We start from the raw sequence: 22,539 nt of genomic DNA, 5'->3' as shown, positions 1-22,539 counted from the left end.
TGTTGTTGTTGTTGTTGTTGTTTTTAAGATTTTATTTATTTTATTTGAGAGAGAGAGAGAGAGTGCGCACACGAGTCGGGGGGTTGAGCAGAGGGAGGGAATTCCTGGTAGACTCCGAGGTGAATGCGGAGCCCGATGCTGGGCTCCATCCCAGGACCTCAAGATCATGACCTGAGCCAAAACCGAGGATCCGCCACTCAGCCAACTGAGCCATTCAGGTGCCTCGACCTATATTCTTTTTTTTTTTTTTAAAGATTTTATTTATTTATTTGTCAGAGAGAGAGAGGGAGAGAGAGTGAGCACAGGCAGACAGAATGGCAGGCAGAGGCAGAGGGAGAAGCAGGCTCCCTGACGAGCAAGGAGCCCGATGTGGGACTCGATCCCAGGACGCTGGGATCATGACCTGAGCCGAAGGCAGCTGCTTAACCAACTGAGCCACCCAGGCGTCCCTCGACCTATATTCTTAATAGGCAACATCTCTCTCTGTATATAGTATATGTATTTGTGTATATATGTCATTTTTTACCTCTAAGCAGGTGTGTGTTTCTGTTGATAGATAATAAGACCACATATTTTCATTTTCACTTAACAGATGCGGAAATCAAGTCGGAAAGTATCTAATGACCTGTCTAAAATCCTGCAGTTAGATGTTTCAGAACTGAAACCCAACCCAGTCTCTTGATTTCTTGAGTGTTAGACTAATTCATATCTATTTCTTTGTGTCCAGCATTCTGGATATATTTTGATGCGCCAGGTGTTAATGATTTTGATCAATAACTTTTAAAAAAGCACCTCTTTGTAAAAATCTGGCAGTAGAGCAGTATGGCAACCCTTTCTTTGCTTGGGTTCCATGAGAGAAGCGAGCCCTAATGCCCTAAGGCATTCGTGCTGTATACTGAGCTAACTTTCTGTCCTATGCAACTGGCATGGTTCCTTCCTTGGGAGAACTGAGAAAATAGTCACTTGAATCATTTTTCTCTGTTTTTTGGGTTCAGATGAAGAACCCCATTTCAGAAAAACTGCAAGGTGAAAATCCTCTCCCCCCAGCACACTTTCTGAGGTATTAATTACTGGTTCAACATGTATCCTTCCAGACTTTCTTTCTCTGCATATAAAACCATCTAAATATGTACACGCATGCACATGCGAACAGATGGATACAACGGAGTACAACAACTAAATGACGAAAGAACCGGGTTAGCCCAGAAGAGAGGGGATCCGTCCTACAAGAGGTGACGAATAGAAAAGGGTTCTCAGGGGATGATCAGAGTCTTGGAGGATGTGTGGTTTGGTAAGAAGATAAGAGACGGGTGAGCATACCTATGTGGTCAGAGAGGAAGGTGTGAACAGGTGTGCGAGAGCTGCCTGTGGTCCAGTAAAGTTTTGGTGTGGGGCAATGGCGGAGAATGGGAGGGGCAGGTGAGGACCAAGCGACAGGGACCTTCAAGTCACGTCAAGTCATTTGGACTTTATCGTGGCCTACGAGGAGCTATGGAAGGATTTCAAGCCAAGAAGTTTGATCTCTTCTGTTTTGTGGACTGATGGCTCAGGAGACAGCATGGAGAATGGTGAGAGAGCAAGAGCAAAGGAAGGAGGGAGAACAATTAAATAGTTATAAACTGGGAGTGATCATCTATAAAATAGGAATAATAATGCCTACTTCATGGAGTTGTTGTGAGAAGGAAATGAGGTAACATCTGTGAATGTGCCTGTTAAGTTATAAAAAGGAAAGGTATTATTTTTTAATACCATCTGGCAAATATTTCAACTCTACCACTTTCCCTTGTGACTGACTGGATCCTGATTTTCTCAGCATTATTTCCTGTACCACTTATAACTGGAGGAGGGGTGGAGATAATCTGACCCAGGAAAGGAGGAAATGGTTTGCTTCATTTCCCAAACGCATAGTGTTTGCTTAGACAAACAAGAGTGTTTGCCAAGACATCAGAATATATAAATGTTTTTGAGGCAATTTGCCATGCCAGAGAACCATAGCATCTTTTTTGTGAATAACAATTAAATTTTCCAAACGGTTAAGAAAAATGTGGCAGATAGTGAAAGAGCTAGTCCTTTGCCATCTTTATCTGAAAGAGGGGATTGGATTTCACCTGAGAAGCGCCTTTTCCTGACTGGTCAATTAACCTGGAAGTGTTGAGAGAGGAGGACAGGAAGTCAGTCCCAGCTCATTGACATAACTTCTGTCTCGAGTGCTTGCAAGGAGATCTGGTCCTCCCATCTTCCCCTCTATTGTCATGGGTCATCACCTTGTCTCCTGTCCATCTCTTATCCTCCAGTTTCATCTAAATAGGTAAGTGACCATTCCCAATGACCACACAAAGGAAAGATGTTTTGTTTCCTTTTCCTTCTTCTGATAATTCTCATAATACTCATAATCTCCCCAATCTCCCCCCTCCAGATCAATGAGCTATGATAGGCTGACAGAAAGTGAAATATGCTGAACTTCCCTTTCTTTCCTCTTCTGTTTTTTTCTAACATTCCTTGTTTTACATGGAGTTCAGAATTTGGGGATCTTTGAACTGTGGAGAATTAACTGGAGGGAGAAACGGCATGGCTGTTTCAAAGAGGCATGTGTGTTCAATAGAGTGCCTGTTCTCTGGGTCCTGATGTTCCCTCCAGCTTGGGGGCTTTGGAACGGGGCCTACTTGTGTACTTGGTACAATTTGTTGCATGAATTAACTTTAAAATGTTTTCCTGGCTCTTTCTGGGGATTTCTTGCTTGGCTGTCAGTTACCATGCATGCTGGCGTCTGCATCAATGCCATATATGCTATGTTCCCGTTCAGCCTCTCTCTCTCCTTCTCCTCCTTCCCCTCTCCCCCAGCCTGAGCCCACTTCCCTTTATCCAGCTCATCGGTCTTTTATTGGGGATTATGGAGACTTTAGCATAGATTCCTGTGTAAACCATCTACCTTCTGTACACAGATGTATCAGCTGAAGTTTACTTTGGTCCTGGTAGATGGTAAGTGATAAAAATTAAGAGAAGTTATTTTCATCATCTAAAGTTGTTTTTAGTGACATTGTTCCTTTGAAATATGAACATTTTATAGAGTTTTGTTGCTTGGGGATAAACATTCCTTATGTATGAAGGTCCTCTTGGCCGTATTTTAGAAAGACTGAATGCCGAACTACAGGATTTAGCTATATAAGCTATGAAAGGTTAATGGCACCTTGGTTTTCCATTTGCTTGTAGCTGACATCCCTGCCTCTTCTCTCTGTCCATTTCATTCTTCCTTTTGATGACACTGGCAGATCACAGCTGATGAAAGGCCCTTTCTTTCTTTTTAAAAAATATTTATGTATTTATTAGAGAGAGATAGAGAGAATACAAGCATGTGAGCTGGGGGAGGGGCAGAGGAAGAGAATCTTTAAGCAGATTCCCTACTGGGTGCAGAGCCCAGCGGGGCTTCATCCCACGACCCATAAGATTATGACTTGAACCAAAACCAAGGGTCAGTCACTCAATGACTGGGATATCCAGGCGACCCTAGGCCCTTTCTAATTGTGATGTCTGGACTCCTAACTATTTCTTCTGCTTCTGAATATCTCTTCTTCTAGGGTTCACTTTGACCCACTGGGATTTCATCTGTCGGAATGTTTATAACCAAGTATCTTGAGAACTTCCACGAGATTTCAGGATAGTTCAAATCTTTGCACTCCCAGACATAGATATTATATCGTTAGTTGTGAAATTTAACACCCTGACTTTAGGAGTCATGATTTCATACAAATAACTGAATTTATGTGCACTCCTCCATATTCTCATTATAACTCAGTTAACAGAAAGTTATAGTATAAATACTTTAACATGGGCTTGGGAGTTAGCCTCTTAGCAATTCCAATTCCCAGTTGTGTGACCTTGGAATACGTACTTCATGTCTTAGAGTCTTAGTTTTCCTCTTTTATAAGTGGGAGGAATAATAGACTGAACTAAGTTTTTCCATTTAACTCTCTCCTGTGTAGGGAAAACCCCAGTTCTTCCCTATTGTGTGTTTCTTCCCTATGCATCTTCTTTTTTTACTTACACAGAACACTGCAGAAGTCTACTCCTGGCCACTAAATATGTGTGGGTTCCCCCCATCCCCATCAAGCAATTCTTGGACACCATCTGGGTGTCCTACAGTTTAACTCATTTCTAACCCCATCTTCCAGAGGTAGAGTGAGATCCCACAGGCTAAGGGCTCAGTCCCTCAGCACTGCCCCCAGCACACCAACACACTTGAGATGCCAGTTGCAAGCCCAGGTTGTCATTTGTGTTTCTGACCAAGCAGCTTGAGAGTGGAGGTTCCAATGACTTCCTCCTCAAGTTCGATTAATTTGCTAGAGTGGCTCACAGAACTCAGAGAGCAGTTTACCAGTTTATTAAGGGATATGGGAAACGACACAGATGAACAGCCAGATGAAGAGATACACAGGGTAAGGTCTGGGAGTGTCCCAAGCATAGAACCTTCTGTCTTTGTGGGTTTGTGGGGTGTCACCCTCCTGGTATGGATGTGTTTGCCTACCTGGAAGCTCTCTGAACCCTGTACTTTGGAGATATCATGGAAGTTTCATCCTGTAGGTACTATGGATCATTAACCGTTTTTAAGCCCTTCTCCCCTCTCCAGAAAATTGGGGGTCAGGATGAAAATTCTAATCATGACTTGGGTTTTCCAGTGACCAGCCCTCACCAAGGACCCATGCAGGAACCCACTCAGATAGTTTCATTAGAACAAATAATAGACACTCTTATCACCCAGAAATTTATAAGTTTTAGAAACCCTGTGTCAGGGATGGGGTCAAAGACCAAATATTAGAACAAGAGATGCTCCTAGCGTTCTTATCACTTAGGAAATTACAAGGATTTCAGGAGCTCTGCCAGTAACCAGGGGCAAAGACCAATATATATTTTCTATTATCCCATGGAGAGCTGCTTCATAGGATTGGTGTATTAAACAACATAATGGAAAATACTTAGTATGGTCTTGATACATACAGGCATACCTCATTTTTCATGGAGCCCAACACAGGGCTTGAACTCACAACTCTGGGATCAAGAGTGACATACTCAATGGACTAAGTCACCATGGTGTCCCAGGGCATACCTCATTTTATTACACTTTTCAATTATTGTGTTTTCTGTTTGTTTGTTTCTTGTTAACAAAATTGAAGGCTTATGGCAACTGTGTATGGAGAAAGTCTACCAGTATCATTTTTTCCAACAGCATTTACTCACTTCATGTCTCTGTGTCATATTTTGGTAATTCTGCAATATTTCAATCTTTTTCATTATTATTTTATTTGTTACGGTGATCTGTGATCAATGCTCTTTGTTGTTACTATTGTAATTGTTTTGGCACCACAAATCACACCAAACAAGACGGCAAACTTCATCGTTGTGTGTGTTCTGACAGCTATGTTCTTGACTTGCCCTTCCCCCACCTCTCTCCTTCTCCTTGGGCCTTCCTATCCCATGAGATACAGTAGTATAGAAGTTAGGTCAATTAATAATCATGGAATGGCCTCTAAGCGTTCAAGTGAAAGGAAGAATCACATGTGTCTCGCTGTAAATCAAAAGCTAGAAATGATTAAACTCAGTCAGGAAGGGGAAGCCAGAAGCCAAGATAGTCTGAAAGCTAGGTCTCTTGGGCCAAACAATTAGGCAAGTTGCAAATGCAAAGTAAAAGCTCCCGAATGAAATTAAAGGTGCTACTCCAGTGAACACGTAACTGCTAAGAAAGCAAAAGAGACTAATTGTTGATTTGGGGGGAGTTTTAGTGGTTTGGATAGAAGAATAAGCCAGCCAAGCCAGCCACAACATTCCCTTAAGCCAAAGCCTCATTCAGAGCAGGGTCCTGACTCTCTTCAATTCTGGGAAGGCTGAGAGAGGTGAGGAACCTACAGAAGAAAAGTTTGAAGTTAGTAGAGGTTGTGTCATGGCGCTTAATGAAGGAGGTTGTCTCCATAACATCAAAGCACAAGGGGAAGCCACAAGAGCAGGTGTAGAAGCCACAGCAGTTCTCCAGAAGATCCCACTGAGATAATTAATGAAGGAGGTTACACTACACAATAGATTTTCAATGGGGATAAAATAGCCTTCTGTTGGAAGAAGATACCATCTAGGACGGTCATAGCTAGAGAGGACAAATCAGTGCCCAGCTTCAAAGCTTCAAAGGACAAGCTAACTCTCTTGTTAGGGGCCAGTGCAACTCATGACTTTAGCATGAAGCCAGCTCTCCCTTACCATTCCAAAAATCTAGAGCCTTTAAGAAGTACCCTGAATCTACTCTGTGTTCTTTCGGTGGAACAACAAAGCCTGGATGACAGCACATTTGTTTATAACATGGTGTATGGAATATTTTAATCCTGCTCTTGTGACCTGCCCAAAGGATTCCTTTCAAAATGTGACTGCCCATTGACTATGCTCCTGGTCACCCCAGAGCTCTGACGGTGATGTGCGATGTGATGAATGGTGTTTTCATGCTTGTTAATGTAACATCCTTCCTGCAGTCCTGGGATCAAGGAGTCATTTTGACTTTGAAGTCTTGTTATTTAAGAAAAAAATTTTTAAGGCTACAGCTGCCATAAATAGTGATTCCTCTGATGGATTTGGACAAAGTAAATGGGAAACCTTGTGGAAAGGATTCACCATTCTAAATGCCATGAAGAACATTCCTGATTGTGGGAAGAGGTCAAAGTATCAACTTGAACAGGAGTTTGGAAGAAGTGATTTTAATTGTCTTGAGTAATTTTGAGGGGCTCAAGACATTGGTAGAAGAAGTCACTGCAGATACGGTGGAAATAGCAAGAGAACCAGAATCTGAAGTGAAGCCTGAAGATGTGCCTGAATCACCTCAATTTTAAGATAAAATTTTCATGGATGAGGAATCGCTTCTTATGGGTGAGCAAAGAAAATACTTGTTCTTTGAGTTGGAATCTACTCCTAGTGAACATGCTGTGAGGATTGTTGAAATGACGACAAAGGATTGAGAATATTCTATGAACCTAGTTGGTAAAACAACAACAAGGTTTGAGAAGACGGACTCCACTTTCGAAAGAAGTTCTGCCCTGGGTAAAATGCTATCAAACAGCCTCACATGCTACGGAGGAATCGTCCATGAAAGGAAGAGTCAATCACAGCAAACTGCTTTGTTGTTTTATTTTAAGAAATTACCACAGTGAACCCAGCCTTCAGCAAACACCACCCTGATCAGTCAGCATCCATTAACATTGAGTTGAGACCCTGGACCAGCAAAAATTTTATGACTTGCTGAAAGCTCAGACTATGGTTAGCATTTTTTAGCAATCAGGTATTTTTTAAGTAAACTCTAGGCCCAACATGGGGCTTGAACTCACCACCCTAAGGTAAAAAGTTGCGCGCTTTACTGACTGAGCCAGCCAGGCACCCCAGCAATAAAGTATATATTTTTTAAACTAATGTATGTACATTGTTTTTTTAGACATAATGCTATTGTATACTTACTGGATTGCAATGTAGTATCAACTTAACTTTTATGTGTATTGGGAAACCAAAAAAATTCATTTGACTTTTTTTGTTGTGATATTCACTATGTCGTGGCGGTCTGGAACTGAACCAACAATGTGTCTGTGGTGTGCCTATCGTTAACATTCAGTAAATGGTACATATAAAATAGCGATCTAAATAGGGCCTCCAGAAATGGTAATATTAATTCGTCCCTAGAACTCGATGTCTCACACCCCTAAAGACTGAGGAAGTTGCATTTATCACAAAAGAGTCACAGTTGAAATGCTTGAGAAAAGAATATAAGAGATGTTGGCAAATTTTCCAAACATAAAACAGGTAGGGTGTGAGATGTATAGATCAGGAAGTTTGACTTCATTGCATAACACAATTCTGGAACTGTAAATTAAGCAGATGGTTTGTGATCCTTTAGTAAAGACTGTAGTGGTTGCTAGGAGCCACCATGGGTTTACTAAGAACATATCTTCCCAAACGTTCCATTTCCCTTTTAAATAGTATTATGTAGTGTGTAAAACTGAGGAGTGCCATTTCAGCAAGGAATTTAATTGTCTCCTTATGGATAAGATGGTAAAATATGGGCTCGATGATGGTCCTGCTGGGTTCACGGCTTGAAAGCAGTGGAAGCCAGCTGACTCGTGTCATGGTTATCTTGATGGGGGTCTCTGGTATAACACCAGAGGGCAGCTCTGATGAGTAACCTTCCCATTTCAGACTTGAGGAATTTGGATCAAGACATATGGGTTGAGGGGCACTCAGGTGCCTTAGTCAGTTAAGTCTCTGACTCTTGATTTCAGCTCAAGTCATGATCTCAAGGTTGTGAGGTCTAGTTCTATATCAAGCTCTGCTGGACGTGGAGCCTGCTTTAAGACTCTTTCTCTCCCTCCCTCTGTGCCCTTCCCCACTCACACATGCGCACTCTCTTGCTCTCTTTCTCTCTCTCTCTCTCTCTCTCAAAAAAAAAAAAAAAAAAGACATATGGGATGGATGTGTACCAACAAAATATGTAAAGGGCCCAAAGTTGGGAGAGACAGTAAATATAATAGATGGGAGGATAAAAATTCAAAATAGTCTTAATCATCTGAAGCACCACATGGAACCCCAGAAAATTGAATTTAGTGAAGCTAAAGGTGAAGACTTGAAGCTCAAAAGCTTAAGACTGAATAAGAAAGGAGATCTTTTTCAGTAGAAGTTCAGGTAAAACTGATCTGGTAATTTAATTGACCCAACACTTGATATCCATCCATCCACCCATCCATCCATCCATCCATCCATCCATCCATCCATCCCTTCATTCAACAAATGTGTACTGCAAGTATTTATCACCTTTGCACTTTTCTTGGCATCAGGGGAATGGTAGTGGACAAAAGAGTTAAAAATCCCCACCTCCATGGAACTTACATTCTTTAGATACCAACAGTCGAGCAATTGCTTTTAAAATAAAATGAACCTAATATTAGGCTTTATTTGCAAAAGTATAACATCAGTTCATGATGGTGAATAGTTCACCTCTCTTATTTAATACCCTATTCTTGGTGCTATAATTTACACCGGGATCACTGCTCTCAGTTCTGGACCAATGAGTGGCAGTAGTGGGATGAGAGGAATAGAAACCCCAGTGGAGGAGGACTGGTCGACCAGAAGAAGAGAACACTAAGCGGACGCTGTATCCCTCCAGTGTTTGCGGGAGTACGAGAAGAGGCTGTCAGCGTGTTATCAGTCACTCCCAGGAGTCACCACTCATTACAAGGAGGCTGATTCCTGGTACATATGCGAAAGGCTGGTTTTGGCTGGGTGGTGTCCTTACTGTAGCTGGAAGGCCACCTGTGTGAGCTCCACGAGGGCTGACCTAGTGCTCTTGCGACTGCTGGTGCAGTGCCTGGTACGCGGGGGGTGCCCAGACGTGTGTAGGGGGATGTTCCTCTGACGCTTGTGGAGACAACCTAGGTACCCCGTGCTAAAACTTGAAACTCAGTTTTTGTATATCTTTTTTTTTTTTTTTTTTAAAGATTTTATTTATTTATTTGACAGAGAGATCACAAGTAGGGAGAGAGGCAGGCAGAGAGAGAGGAGGAAGCAGGCTCCCTGCCGAGCAGAGAGCCCGATGCGGGGCTCGATCCCAGGACTCTGAGATCATGACCTGAGCCGAAGGCAGTGGCTTAACCCACTGAGCCACCCAGGCGCCCCAGTTTTTGTATATCTTAAGAGTCTGAGGGTGGAATAATGTACCTAGGAACAGCGGTTGGGGGCCAGAATGTTTTCTTCTATCGCGTTCTAACATCCACAAGTTAGTTAGACCACTTTTCTTAAGACACATTGCAGAGGCCGTGTGAGGATTTCTCCGTGGTTTCTGCAGTCTGCTTGTTCAGGCATCACTCATCCAGCACGATGCCCATCGTATTCTGAGACCTTTGCTTGTACTTACGGCTCATCGGGGGTCTTGCTCTTTTCTGAACTTCACAGCAATACGACAGGAGTTTAGCATTTAATTTTTTCCTAACTTCTGCGTGGGTCTCTCCATCTTTGGAAGGCAAAATCTTATTTTGTATGTTTCTAGTATTCTTCCAGAAACAGAGCTGAAACTCAGTAAATGACAATTGAACAACTGCTTGATTTATTAGTTGAGGGGGAGAGTCAGAAGCAGTATCTTTCTGGCCATTGCAAGGACTCATGTAAGAATGGCAGGTTAAGTAGACTTTAATTTCTCTATCCCTTGCATCCAAAGAAGGGATTATGTTCCTCATTTATTAGAGTCTCCTACTTCAGCTGGATGAGTGCTTTGCACAGAAATGATTCTTTGTATACAGTTGAATCTGTGTTAATGGCTGTACTCCAGGGCTGGAATAACCTTCTTGGCTCAACCTCTGAGGGGAGGGTGGGGGACAGTAGGTACAAATCTCAAAGCTCAGTCTAGAGGCCATTGACTGTGATTCATGTACCCAGCATGGCCAGATTTCGTGCATGAAAGTGCAGGGTGCTCAGACACGTTTGAATGTCAGAGAAATTCTCTGCAATATTCAGGATGTACTTACACTGAGAAAAATATTTGTTTATCTAGAATTAAACATAACTAGGTGCCCTGCATTGTATCTGGCAACCCTTTACGTAAACCCCACTCTTTCATGTCACCCCATAAGTCTAAGCTTTTCGTGAACCCCCAAATTAACCTCACTGAAAGAAAATGTTTGTGCTCCTGGGAATGATACTAAGTGCAAATTTTTAAAAATTAAAAAACTGGGAATTTCCATATGCTGTATACTTTTTGTGGTCATAATTCTTTCAGGATATCCAATAATGATCATTCCAGAAACATCTAGGATCTCAGCAGTCCTAACTTAATTTGTCATGGTTTCCTTGGTAGCATAGTTTACTTGGTTCCTCTGATATACTATTATTATATTATCTGTATAATATTATTATGGAAATTATTTGTATAGTTTGGATATTATTTTGCTCAGGTCGCAAAGTAACCACAGCTAACAAGTAAATATTAGGCTGTAGCTCCGTGGACGGGAGTCAGATGAAAAGTGAATTTCATGTCCTCTGTCGTCTCTGCTCCTCCGAACTCCCGCTAATCAGAACACCTCTGACTAATCAGAGCTGTAGAAATCAGAATAAAACACTGCCGCCCTCAGTTACATGTTTTATTCGCTTTTCTCATCTGCTAGGAGGGAAGATCATATTCTGGTTTGTTCCACCCTATAAACTTCTGTTTGAGGGAAAGACAGCTCACACTTCGGAAAATTGCCTCCATTTTCCCCTAAGTAAATAATGATTCTTGCTCTTGAGTAGGGACAGCCTTTAAATATCATTCATTCATTGAGCCAATATTTATTAAGCAGATGGATGCTAGGAATGAGGGGAAATGAAATAAGTAAGACCATAGTCCCTGCTTTCCGGGGGGCCCAAGGGAATCTGCATATGAAATGCTTGCTTTTGTATGATTCAGCAGTCATGTCCCTGAGAGGTTGGTGGTAAGAGTTCATTAGCTCGTAGAGTAATGAAATGATTCTTCTTGCAAATGCTTTAAAATAAATAGTGTGCCTTATATTCTGTACAAAAGCTACTCTTAATGGCTAATTCCCAGGGCCTGGTGTTAGGCTGTTTCCCTCTCTCTTAGTTCTGGAGTCAGGACTTTGCCACTTGACTCAGACCAGAAGTATCAGCATCCCCTGGGAACTTGTTAGAAATACAGACACTCAGGCCTGCCCCAGCCCCCACTGGATCCAAATGTGGAGGGCAGCCCAGAATCCATGTCAACGTGCATGCACACTGAAGCTTAAAAAGCACGGGTTGACTACCGGATTGCTGCTTTGTGCATACAGATCATCTCAGGATCTACCGAACCAGCTCCTGGGCTCTGCTCCCAGGGATTCTGGATCTGTTTGACCAGGGTGGGGCCTGAGAATCTGCATTTCTAACAAGCTCCCAGGAGGTGCTGGTTCTGTGTCTGGGAACCACATTTTAATTGGAATCAGTCTAGTTGGCTTGGGGTCTTGGGTTGACCTTTGAACCCTGATGAGGGGGGTCAGTCTGGCTTTCCTTTGCCTGGACTGGAGTCATGGAAGTGACAGTGAAGCTATTCCCTGGAACGCCCAGTCTGCAAGGGGGCTGGGCTTGGTGAGCAGACGGTGACCTGGCCTGTTCACTGGGAGGGCCGCTGTGGTACTCCAAAGGAGGGAGCGATGACATTGTCCATGGGGCTCAGCAGTAGAGTTGGGCCCTAAAAGGTCTAAGAGGATTTTTACAGAGTTGGCCCATGGCTGGGATCCAACTGAATGAAGGCAGGGACAATAGCTAACCTGGGGATGCCATGTGGGGAAGTATGGCGCCTCAGGAAGAACTGGAGAGCAATGTTGGGACATAGGTCTAGAAGGCAATTTGGGGACAAGCTTGTGCAGAGTCTCAAAGGTCATCTTAAGGAGTTTGGATTCTGTCTTAGAACTTTCTGCTCTAAAGACGTTTTAAAGAAGTTTTCATGCCTCATTATACTCACTGTTCTGTTTGTGTGTGCTTTTTTCTCTTTCAGGATTAAGCATGAAAACATTGTTGCTCTGGAGGACATTTACGAAAGCCCCAATCACTTGTACTTGGTCATGCAGCTGTAAGTACCCCCTTTGCCTGAGGAGTGTGGAGGGGGTCTGGGGGGCGGGGATCGAAAACTCAAAGGAGGGGGTGCCGGCCGGTGAAGGAAGCTGAGGTAGCAGGCTAGGTGAGTGGTGGGAGTGGGAACAGCGACCCGGGAGATGCGGGTGCCCTGCTGGTTGGCGGGCCAGCCACGGGAGTCTGTGGGCCTCGTTGGGTCTGTTTCTGTAGCTGCTGCTGTGGCCCAGTGATCGCTCGTCCTCACCGTAGAGCTCACTGTTGCCACTGCAGGGCGCCTCCCCTCGGAGGTCTCTTTCGCTTTTTCATGCTCGAACTCTAAATGTTGCTTCCTGAAAACACTTCCGTGGGCCCACTGCGAGGTACACAGCCTTCCCGTCTCTAGGAGAAACTCCCACCTTGTCTTCATTTCGAGGGATGCTGGGGGAGGGCAGCAGATGGTGGCTGTGGGCTCTGTCCTTCCAGCTGCTCTGTCGGCATAGAAATGCACATGGCACTGAACTAGAACTCGTGCCAGGCGTGAGACAAGTCTAGTTGGGTCAGACCATGACACCGTCACCCCCAGCAGATGACTTCTGCATTCCAGTAACACCAGAGGTTACCAGAAGAGGGAGGAAATAAGAAAGCTGAATATTCAGGTGGAACCTTGACCCAAACATATGACACATGTAAATGTAACACATAAACTGGTAAATGAAATGAGCCTGCCCTCCCCACTAGTAGGTTTTTGTTTTTGTTTTTCATGAGCATTTTTGTAGGACATTATAGAACATTTTTGTATGAACATTTTAAAAAAGTATCCAGACTAGAAGCACGTGGATGATTTTTCTCTGTCAAGTGACCGTCCTAGGTAGTGACCAATGTAGGAAAATGTTGTGGTTCAAAGACAACAGCCAAGAAGGAATTCTCAAGATGTCTTCAGGGCAGAGACGTGGTTTTATTAAAGCACCGGATAGGACCCCTGGGCAGAAAGAGCTGCCCTGGGGTTGTGATGGGTGACCCATTACAGGTTATTTTGGAAACAAGGATTCCAGGACCCTGATGGGGCTGGCTATTGTTAGAAAAAGGTCGTTTATGACTGTTTAGTAGATACTCAGTCATGAGACTCTTCAGATGCATATCGGAGTCGTATGCTTGGAGAGTGATTGCCAACATGTATCTTGGTGGAGAGGTGGTAGACACAAGGAAGTTTCCAAAGGAATTTATGTTAAAGTAGACTTCCAGGATCCTGGGGGGTCGGGCTAAGATTACCTCTTGGCCTAAGCAAAGTATTAAGATCCAGGCAGCTGAGTTCCTAGAGGAAGTTCACTCCCTGTTCTAAGGACGCATCAGTGGGCTAGAAGTAGTAAGGAAGTATAATTTTTTTTCTTTTGCCTTTGTTTCCTACATCAGTGACCAGTTTTATAGCTTTGGGTGTCAGTGTCACCCATAAGACTGATGGTTTAAGCAGATTTGACTGCTGGTTCTCATTGACTACCTAAATGTCATCTTTCCTGGTTTCTTGCTATACTATTTAATAATTTGTCACACTCTGGTTCCTCCTGAGAGCAGTAGCTCTCCCTAAATTTGGGATGCTCCCTAGAAGCTCACATGACTTTGTTTTATATAGTGTTAAAAAAACAAAATTCAACCAAGTAAATATGAAGATCTAGTTGGCTTTATTAAATGATTCACGAGTTGGGCGGGCCTCCCATCTAGCAAGCAGAGAGCTCTGCAGAGCTAACAAAAGAAAGGTTTTTAAAGGCAAAGAGAGAGAATTGAAAAAGCAAAAAAAAAAAAAAAAAAAAAAAAAGGCAATTTATTAGCCAGAAATGCATTGTTTAGTCAGGGTTGCCCTCCTAAAGGGAAGAGAAGGGGTTTATCGATAAATTTCCTTGTATTGACCAGGAAATTCTATATTGACTGATTAAAAATTACATTCCTGGGGGATTGAAACTGCCATTAGGTTTTTATTAAGTCTTGGTTTATTAACTTGGGGCCTTAATCTAGGTGGTGCTATTTGGGGGCTGTGGTTTTCCTTTTAACAATAGAATCTCCTCTCAAAGAAGCAGCTGAACCACTTTCTCAGCAAATGCTGACTTCCCTGTAGGAATAATATGACATTTTAATGACAAGAAAAAGCCCCATGGAATGTCAGTAGAATATTTAAATATGTGTTTTTATTGGTGATGTAAAAAAAAAAAAAAGCATTCGTATTGGAATTCAGGCTATATGTATTCATTTGCTTTAAGTTCTCTGTTTATGGATATGTCGCTAAATAAGTCAGTTGAAATCATCCCCATTACGTAAATCTCAGCTCTTGCCTCTTACGAGCTTGGTGAATTTGGGCACGTAACTGGGCCTCTCTGAGTATCAGTTTCCTTAATGGAAAGAAAGAATAATATTGACATCATCATCATCATAATATTTACATTAGAAGGTTATAGTGAGTTCTGAATGGGAAAAATGTATAAAAAATAAAAATGCATTCAAAATGAAGAGTGCCATAAATAGCAGGTTCTCAATACAGACTGTTTCTTTATGGACATCTGTCTCGTTTCATTAGTGTCTCTGCAGATGGTCTTTCGTTTTGTGAGATGAAGTTCAAGTAGATTTAAATTCTAACTTTCTAAGCAACTTGATTGTGTCCTTACCAGAAGCAGTTTATATAAAGTGAGGTCAGCATGAGAACATAAAAGTGTCCAGGATGGAACGAACCTGGGGACAAAGTCTGGAAGTCTTCTTGGGGCACAGCTGTCCCCATCCCTTTCCTGAGTTTTTCTATCAGAGATTTATCTCTTTTTCGTAGTTATCCTGAAATGTCCTCACATTCGTTCAGAATTTGTAATAACCCAGAGGAGTTGGGCTAGAATTAACTCTTGGGTTACCATATGAGGTTTGTGAGGCAAGTTAGTTACAGAATCCAGATCTAGAGGCAAGGAACATTTAAAATGTCTAAGGAAAACACGATTTACATGTACCCTTGAGAAGTTTAGGGGCGCTATTTACACAAACATTGGATTTGCTAATTTCCAGCTGTTAACTTGTGTATAAATTCTTTCTCCATTAGTTCTTATTCCTTTTTTTAAAAATCAGCTTTGTCGAGGTATAATTTACATCCAATTAAATGCCCCCATTTGAAGTGAACAATTCAGTGATGAATGTGAGAGCGAATCATACTGGCCAAACCACCGCCATGATCAAAACCGGAAAATTTCCATCACCCCAAAGATCCCTTTTGTCCTTTGATGTGCTCGCTCCCTTCCTTACCCCGACCCTGGAGGCAACTACTCAGAGTCATTAGAGATGCTTTTGCATTTTCTAAAATATGATGTAAATGGAATTATACAGCGGTACACTTCATGTCTCTGGCTTATTTCACTCATTGTATTTCCTGACGTTAATTTGTGTGGTGGTACAATCAGTAGTTCATTCTTTTTCACTGCTGAGTAGTATTCCATTGTTACAACTAGTCCACATTTTATCCATTTGCTGTTGCTGGACATTTGGATTATTTCCAGTTTGGGGGCCATTATGAACAAAGCTGCTATGAACATTCATGGAGGGCCTTGCTGTGGGTGAAGAGCTTGGAGCAGAATGAGTGGGCCATGGAGTAGGAATTAGGTTGAACTTTCTAAGAAACTGTTAGTTTTCCGAAGTGGTTTTACCATTTTATGTTTTTGTCTATAGTGTATGTAAGTTCTTCCTACTGTACATTCCTATCAACACTTCAGACTTGTGTTTTCAATTTTAACCATTTTAATGGGTGTATACTCGTATCTCACAGTAGTTTTAATTTGCATTTCCATGCTGATAATTGATGGTCATCACCTTTTTATATCCTGATGGGCCTTTGGCATATCTTCTTTGGTAAAGTGTCTCTTCAGATCTTTTGCTCACTTTTTATTGGATTGTTTATCATCATATTATTGGGTCGTTAGTGTTCTTTATCTATTCTATGTTTTGTCAGATGCATGTAACATGAATTTTTCTCCCATTGCTTTTTTTGTTTTCTTCATAGAGCTTTTTTAAAAAAACTAGCTTTCTTGAAATGTAATCCACATGCCATACAATTCATGCAGTTAAAGTGTACAATTCAGTGGTTTTTGTTTTAGTCACAGGGTTGAACAGTGATCACACAATCTAATTTTAGAACACTTTATGTTCTAAAAGAGGACAACCGAAAGAGATCCATACCCATCAGCAGTGACTCGCAGTTCTTCCCTCCCCGCCCTCTTACTTTCTGTTCCCGTGAGTTTGTCTGTTCTAGATCATATGATGTGTGGTCTTTGGTCACTGTCTTCTTTCATGTGGCTCAATGTTTTCAGGATTTACCCATGTTGTAGCATGTGTTGATACTGCATTCCTTCTTATGGCCAAATAATACCCCATTATATGGATATATCACATTTTTACTTATCCATTCATTGGTTGATGGACATTTAGGTAGTTTTTACTTTTCAGCTATTAATGATAAGAATGCTAGACATTTCCATGTGCAAATTTTTGTGTGACCATATGTTTTCATTTCCTTTGGGTGTATACCAAGGAGTGGAACAGCTGGGTCAAGGGGTAACTCGATGTTGAACATTTTGAGGAATTTCTGATCTGTGTTCCAAAGAGACTGCCCCATTTTATGATCTCATGAGCTGTATATCGGAATCCCAACATCTCCACACCCTCTCCAGGACTCGTTTATTATTTGTCTTTCTGTTGATAGCCATCCTTGCGTGTATGAAGTGATGTCTCATTTCAGTTTTGACTTCCCTTTCCCTGTTGACTAATGTACATCATCTTTTCACATGCTTATTGGACACTTGTGTATCTGTTCAAAGAAATATCTATTCAAATATCTTATGCATTTGTAAATTGGGTTGTTTGCCTTTTTTTTTTTTTTTGAGCTGTAAGACTTCTATATATATTCTAGTATAAGTCCCTTCTTAGAGATACATTAGAATATTTTCTCTTTTCCTGTGGGTTGTCCTTTTACTTTCTCAGTGGTGTTCTCAAAGTTTTTAATCTTGATGTAGATCAGCTCATTTTTTCTTTTGTCACTTATGCTTTTGGTGTCATACCCAAGAAACCAACACCTAATTCTTCATGGTGCCTTTTGAATAGGAAAAGTTTTAGTGGTGATAAAGTTCAACTCATCAATTTGTTTATTTTCTCTTATGGTTCATGCTTTTTTTTTTTTAGATTTTTTTTTTTTTTTTAATTTATCTGTCAGAGAGAGAGAGGGAGAGAGAGCGAGCATAGGCAGACAGAATGGCAGGCAGAGGCAGAGGGAGAAGCAGGCTCCCCGACAAGCAAGGAGCCCGATGTGGGACTCGATCCCAGGACGCTGGGATCATGACCTGAGCCGAAGGCAGCTGCTTAACCAACTGAGCCACCCAGGCGTCCCTGGTTCATGCTTTTAAAGTCCTGTATGAGAAGTCTTTGCCTACCCTAAGTTTGCAAATGTTCTTTTCTTCTAGAAGTTGTGTAGTTTTAGTTTTTCCACTTAGGTCTTTTGTGAGATAAACTTCAAGTTAATTTTAATCTATGGTATGAGATAAGGATGACATTCTTTTATTTTTCCATTGGGATATCCAATATTCAACACCATTCCTTAAAAAGACTTTTCTTTTCTCAATTCCTTGCCTTGATACTTGTGTCAAAAATCAGTTGACCATAGGGGCGCCTGGGTGGCTCAGTGGGTTAAGGCCTCTGCCTTCGGCTCAGGTCTGATCCCAGGGTCCTGGGATCGAGCCCCGTATCGGGCTCTCTGCTCAGCGAGAAGCCTGCTTTTCCCCCTCTCTCCCTCTGCCTGCCTCTCTGCCTACTTGTGATCTCTGTCTGTCAAATAAATAAATAAAATCTTTAAAAAAAAAAATCAGTTGACCATATAAGGCTGATTTAATTTCTGAACTAATTCTGTTCCGTTACTCTCTATATCTGTCTTTTGTCAATACCATACCATCTCATTTACTGTAGCTTTCTAATAGGTCTTGAATCAGGTATCATAGTCCTCTAACTTTGTTATTATTTTCTTAAAATTGCTTTGGGTATTCCAGGGGTGCCTGGGTGGCTCAGGCAGTTAAGCATCTGACTTGATTTCAGCTCAGGTCATGATTTCAGGGTCATGGGATAGAGCCCCAGGCTCTGTGCTCAGTGGGGAGTCTGCTTCTCTTTCTCTGTGTCTTTCTCTGAAATCAATAAATCTTTTTAAAAAAATTGCTTTGGGTATTCTAGATTGTTTGCATTTTCATATGAATGTCAGAATCAGTTTATCTATCTATCTATCTGGCAGAAAGGCTTCTGGGAATTTGTTTAGGATTGCATTGGATCTGTGTATTAGTTTGCAACCAACTGACAACTTAAAAAAAATCAAACATTTCAACCCATAAACATGGTCAAACCCTCATTTACTTAGATCTCTCATTTTTTTTAAACATTCTGTAGTTTCAGTGTGTAAGTCTTCTATTTCTTTGTTTAATGTATTCTGTCTTTTTTTAACTGACTTGATCTGATTGATTTTGTTTCTAAGTCCTTGGGGAGTGTCTAGAATGCAACATTTGGGGGGGACTTATTTCACAACATTTGTGCTGGGGAGGTTTTTGGTTTCCTAGGAAACATCATCTTGGGCACTGATGCTAGATGGAACAGGAGATGCTCAACACCCTAATTTTATTACTTAGCTAATTGCTATTTCAATTCTGAGTACTGTAGCATATTTGTTCCTTTGCTGCTATGGCAGAAGACACTTGATTGTTTATGGTGGTCTATATTTACGATTTTATTTGGGTTTTTGGAGAATGATCTTTTCTAGAACGCTAATTTTTGGACCATTCTTCTTTAGATAGTATGAGGTCAGGATGACATTGAGATAAATTACAGATAAGAAGTCCATTTGTTTAGACTTTATTCCTTATCTGACTTTGGTTATGGAATATCAGCCCATATATTTGGAGATGATAAAGGACACCCCTCAACCCCTCCCCTTTGATGTCTATACCAGCGTAGGATGTAAAATATACTTCAGGCTGGTATAATTCAAAGGATAGATCAGAATGACTAATTTTTTCCTAAAAAATATTGTATTCCCTATTGAGTTATGTCATATTTTCAGTAAGACTTAAATTTCTATATATGGGTCACTCCTGAATTTCTATCATCAGCCTGGACTCTTCCCCTGAAACCATGCATGTATATCTAACTTTCTGCTCAAGAGTCCCACTTGGCTGTGTAATAAGCATCACTCACTTACCAGATCCAAAATAAACTCCTGAATTTTACACAAAATCTGCTTCTCCTGCTGTTTAGCTCATCTTAGCAAATGGCAACTCTCTTATAAGTTGCTCAGGCCAAAAGCCATAGTCATCCTTGACTCATCTTTTGCACTTCTGTCCCACAATCCTTAACCATGGGCAAATCCCATGGTCCCCACTTAGGACTGTTGACAATCTAACCACTGTCCTGTCACCTCCACAGCTACCACCCTGATTCAAGCCACCATCATCTGTAAAACTTAGCTTTCTCCCCACAACCTTCACCACCGCACTGTTCTTTCTTAGCAGATCAGCCAGACTTTGGAAACTCCCATTTGCTCCCCATCTCAGGGTAAAAGACTATGTCCTTAGAACAACCTTCAGGGCACTGTGTGTCCTGCACCCCAGGTCACCCCTCGGACCTCATCTTCCCCTTCCCTCTTGTGACATCATTCACCTACAGCCACGTTAGCCTCCTTGCTGGTCCTCAAAGATGTGAAGCCTGCACCACTGTGGGCCTTTGTCCTTGTGTTCTCTCTGTGTGGAACGCTTTCCCTTTGAGAACTTCATCCTTGCCTGGAATGAAGGAAATCATCAAAATTTTGCCAGGAAGCACCTTCTCATTGAGATTTTCCCCAGATCCCCTGTATGAGATAGCTACTACCCCCACCACATCCCGCCATGCTCACATTCACTCCCTGTCCCCCTCCCCAACTTGATCTTTCTCTATAACACTTGTCACCCTCTAAAACTTCTCTCATCTTTTTGTTCTCTGTTAGAACAGTGCTCGCACGGTATGGTAGGCATTTAATACATATTTGTTCCATTAATATAATTACATGTAAAAGGGATAATGATTAACATGTATTCACTCATTTAACCCTTACAAAAAACTTAGGAGCCACTTAAAAAAATATTTTATTTATTTATTTGAGAGAGCGAGAGAGTGAGCGAGCGAGAGAGAGAGAGAGCACATGTGAGGAGGGAGCAGAAGAAAAGGGAAAAGCAGACTCCTTGCTGAGCAGGGAGCCCAATGCAGGGCTCCATCCCAGGACCCTGGGTTCATGAGCTGAACTGAAGGCAGACACTTAACCAACTGTGTCCCCCAGACCTCCCAGGAGCCACTTAACCAACTGTGTCCCCCAGACCTCCCAGGAGCCACCAAATTTACAAGAAGGACTTGAGCAGAGAGATTGGATCTTTTACCCAAGCCAGCAAGTGACCTAGAAAATGCACTTAGCCAACGTAATACCATCCACTGCTGATATTTTCTAGGAAAAATATCTTGTAATTAATACTAATGTGAATAGTTTTGGTTTACTAGGAAAAAATTATTATTTATGATTCAAGAAGTATTTTAAAAACAGAGCTAACTAGAAAGTACCCTGTATTTTGTTATGGTTTGCGAGGGGAAGAAGTTTACTAAATAATATCACAGGAAATCACTAATCTCAACATACACAGCAAGGATCATGTTTCTTTCTTAAATAATTTTGTTGATTAATGAAGGAATAGATGAGCATGTTTTACCAATATTATATGTTTCATTACATATATTCCACATAAGATACAAGTATTTCTAATATTTTATTTCATGATAGTATTAAAGTATCTAGAATTTACCTGCTGAGTTTGAAACACTAATAATTAAATACACTTTCTATAAAAAATTTTAGATTCCTGCGTAGTCCAAGACATGGAAATGTATGTAGCTCCCAAGAGAAAAATATGGTTAATCTACTCCATTGGAGTCTGTGTGAGGCTGTTTGTACCATTCCCTGTTTGTGGGGGTTGCCAGTGTTAGCTTCATGTGGATATTGTATTCATAATTCATACAGTGTGTTCCCAGAAACACTTGTACTTAGAACACAAATTATTACTCCCAATAGAAAGTCTTTTAAGTAGCCAAGCATAATAATGAAGACAAAAGTGATTCTGCCTATGCCACCTTAATTTATTTACATATAAATTTCCAAAATCTTCTCTTTGTTCACATCAAACACTAATTGAGAACCTAGGGACTAGTGACTTCTGTTTAGTATTGGGTGGGTGGGAAGGGGTTGGAGGCATGGCTGGTCTCTCAAGTGGTTTTCTTTGTGGAGGAGCCATCATGACACACAACCGCTGCACCCTTGGGGATTGTGCAGGGACTCTGGGTCACAGAGAAGGCTGTGTGGAGGAGATAACCTTGGGTAGAGGATGATTAGGACAAGCCAGATGGTTACGCTGGTCGTAGGTGGGGTGTGGGGTATGTTCCAGGCTGAAGAGCTGATACAGGGAGAAGTACTAAGGAGCTTGGGTAGGACATGAGGGGTTTATCCTGTGAGGGGGCCCAGTATATGAAGGGGTCTGATCTGTGAAGGGTCCAGACTCTAAGGGGTCCTGTCTGTGAGGGGGTCCAGTCTGAGAGGGGGTCCAGTCTGTGAGGGGGTCTATTCTGTGAGGGGTCTGGTGTCTGAGGGGGTCCAGTCTGTGAGGAGTTCAGTTTATGGGAGTCCAAAATGTAAGGGGTCCAATCTCTCGGGGGTGTGTGTGTGTCCAGTCTATGAGGGTTTAGTCTGTTGGGTCCAGTCTTGGGGGAGGGAGTCAGTACTTTGGGCTCTGCTGCTGCTGCTTTGTCATCCTCCAGGCCAATAATTTAATACATATTGTTATTTTTTCCCCTCCTGCCACTGGAAAATCCATTGAGATACAAAGGGCTTTAGAGAGCTAA

General features: G+C 41.8%; 1 protein-coding gene across 1 annotated transcript in view; it reads left to right on the top strand.

Annotated features, from left to right (window-relative positions):
* LOC111155531 (calcium/calmodulin dependent protein kinase ID) overlaps nucleotides 1-22,539 on the top strand; it is a 432,128-nt gene that overhangs the window by 248,597 nt on the left and 160,992 nt on the right. Inside the window, exon 3 of the mRNA XM_022515707.1 lies at nucleotides 12,527-12,601. Coding sequence (XP_022371415.1) covers nucleotides 12,527-12,601 — 75 coding nt within the window. The remainder of the gene's footprint in view (nucleotides 1-12,526; nucleotides 12,602-22,539) is intronic.

This window comes from Enhydra lutris, unplaced genomic scaffold (assembly GCF_002288905.1).
Source record: "Enhydra lutris kenyoni isolate GAN:26980312 unplaced genomic scaffold, ASM228890v2 scaffoldscaffold42, whole genome shotgun sequence".
Taxonomy (NCBI): Eukaryota; Metazoa; Chordata; class Mammalia; order Carnivora; family Mustelidae; genus Enhydra; species Enhydra lutris.
Note: the sequence above shows the minus strand (reverse complement) of the source record. Positions and strands in the feature narration are given on the sequence as shown.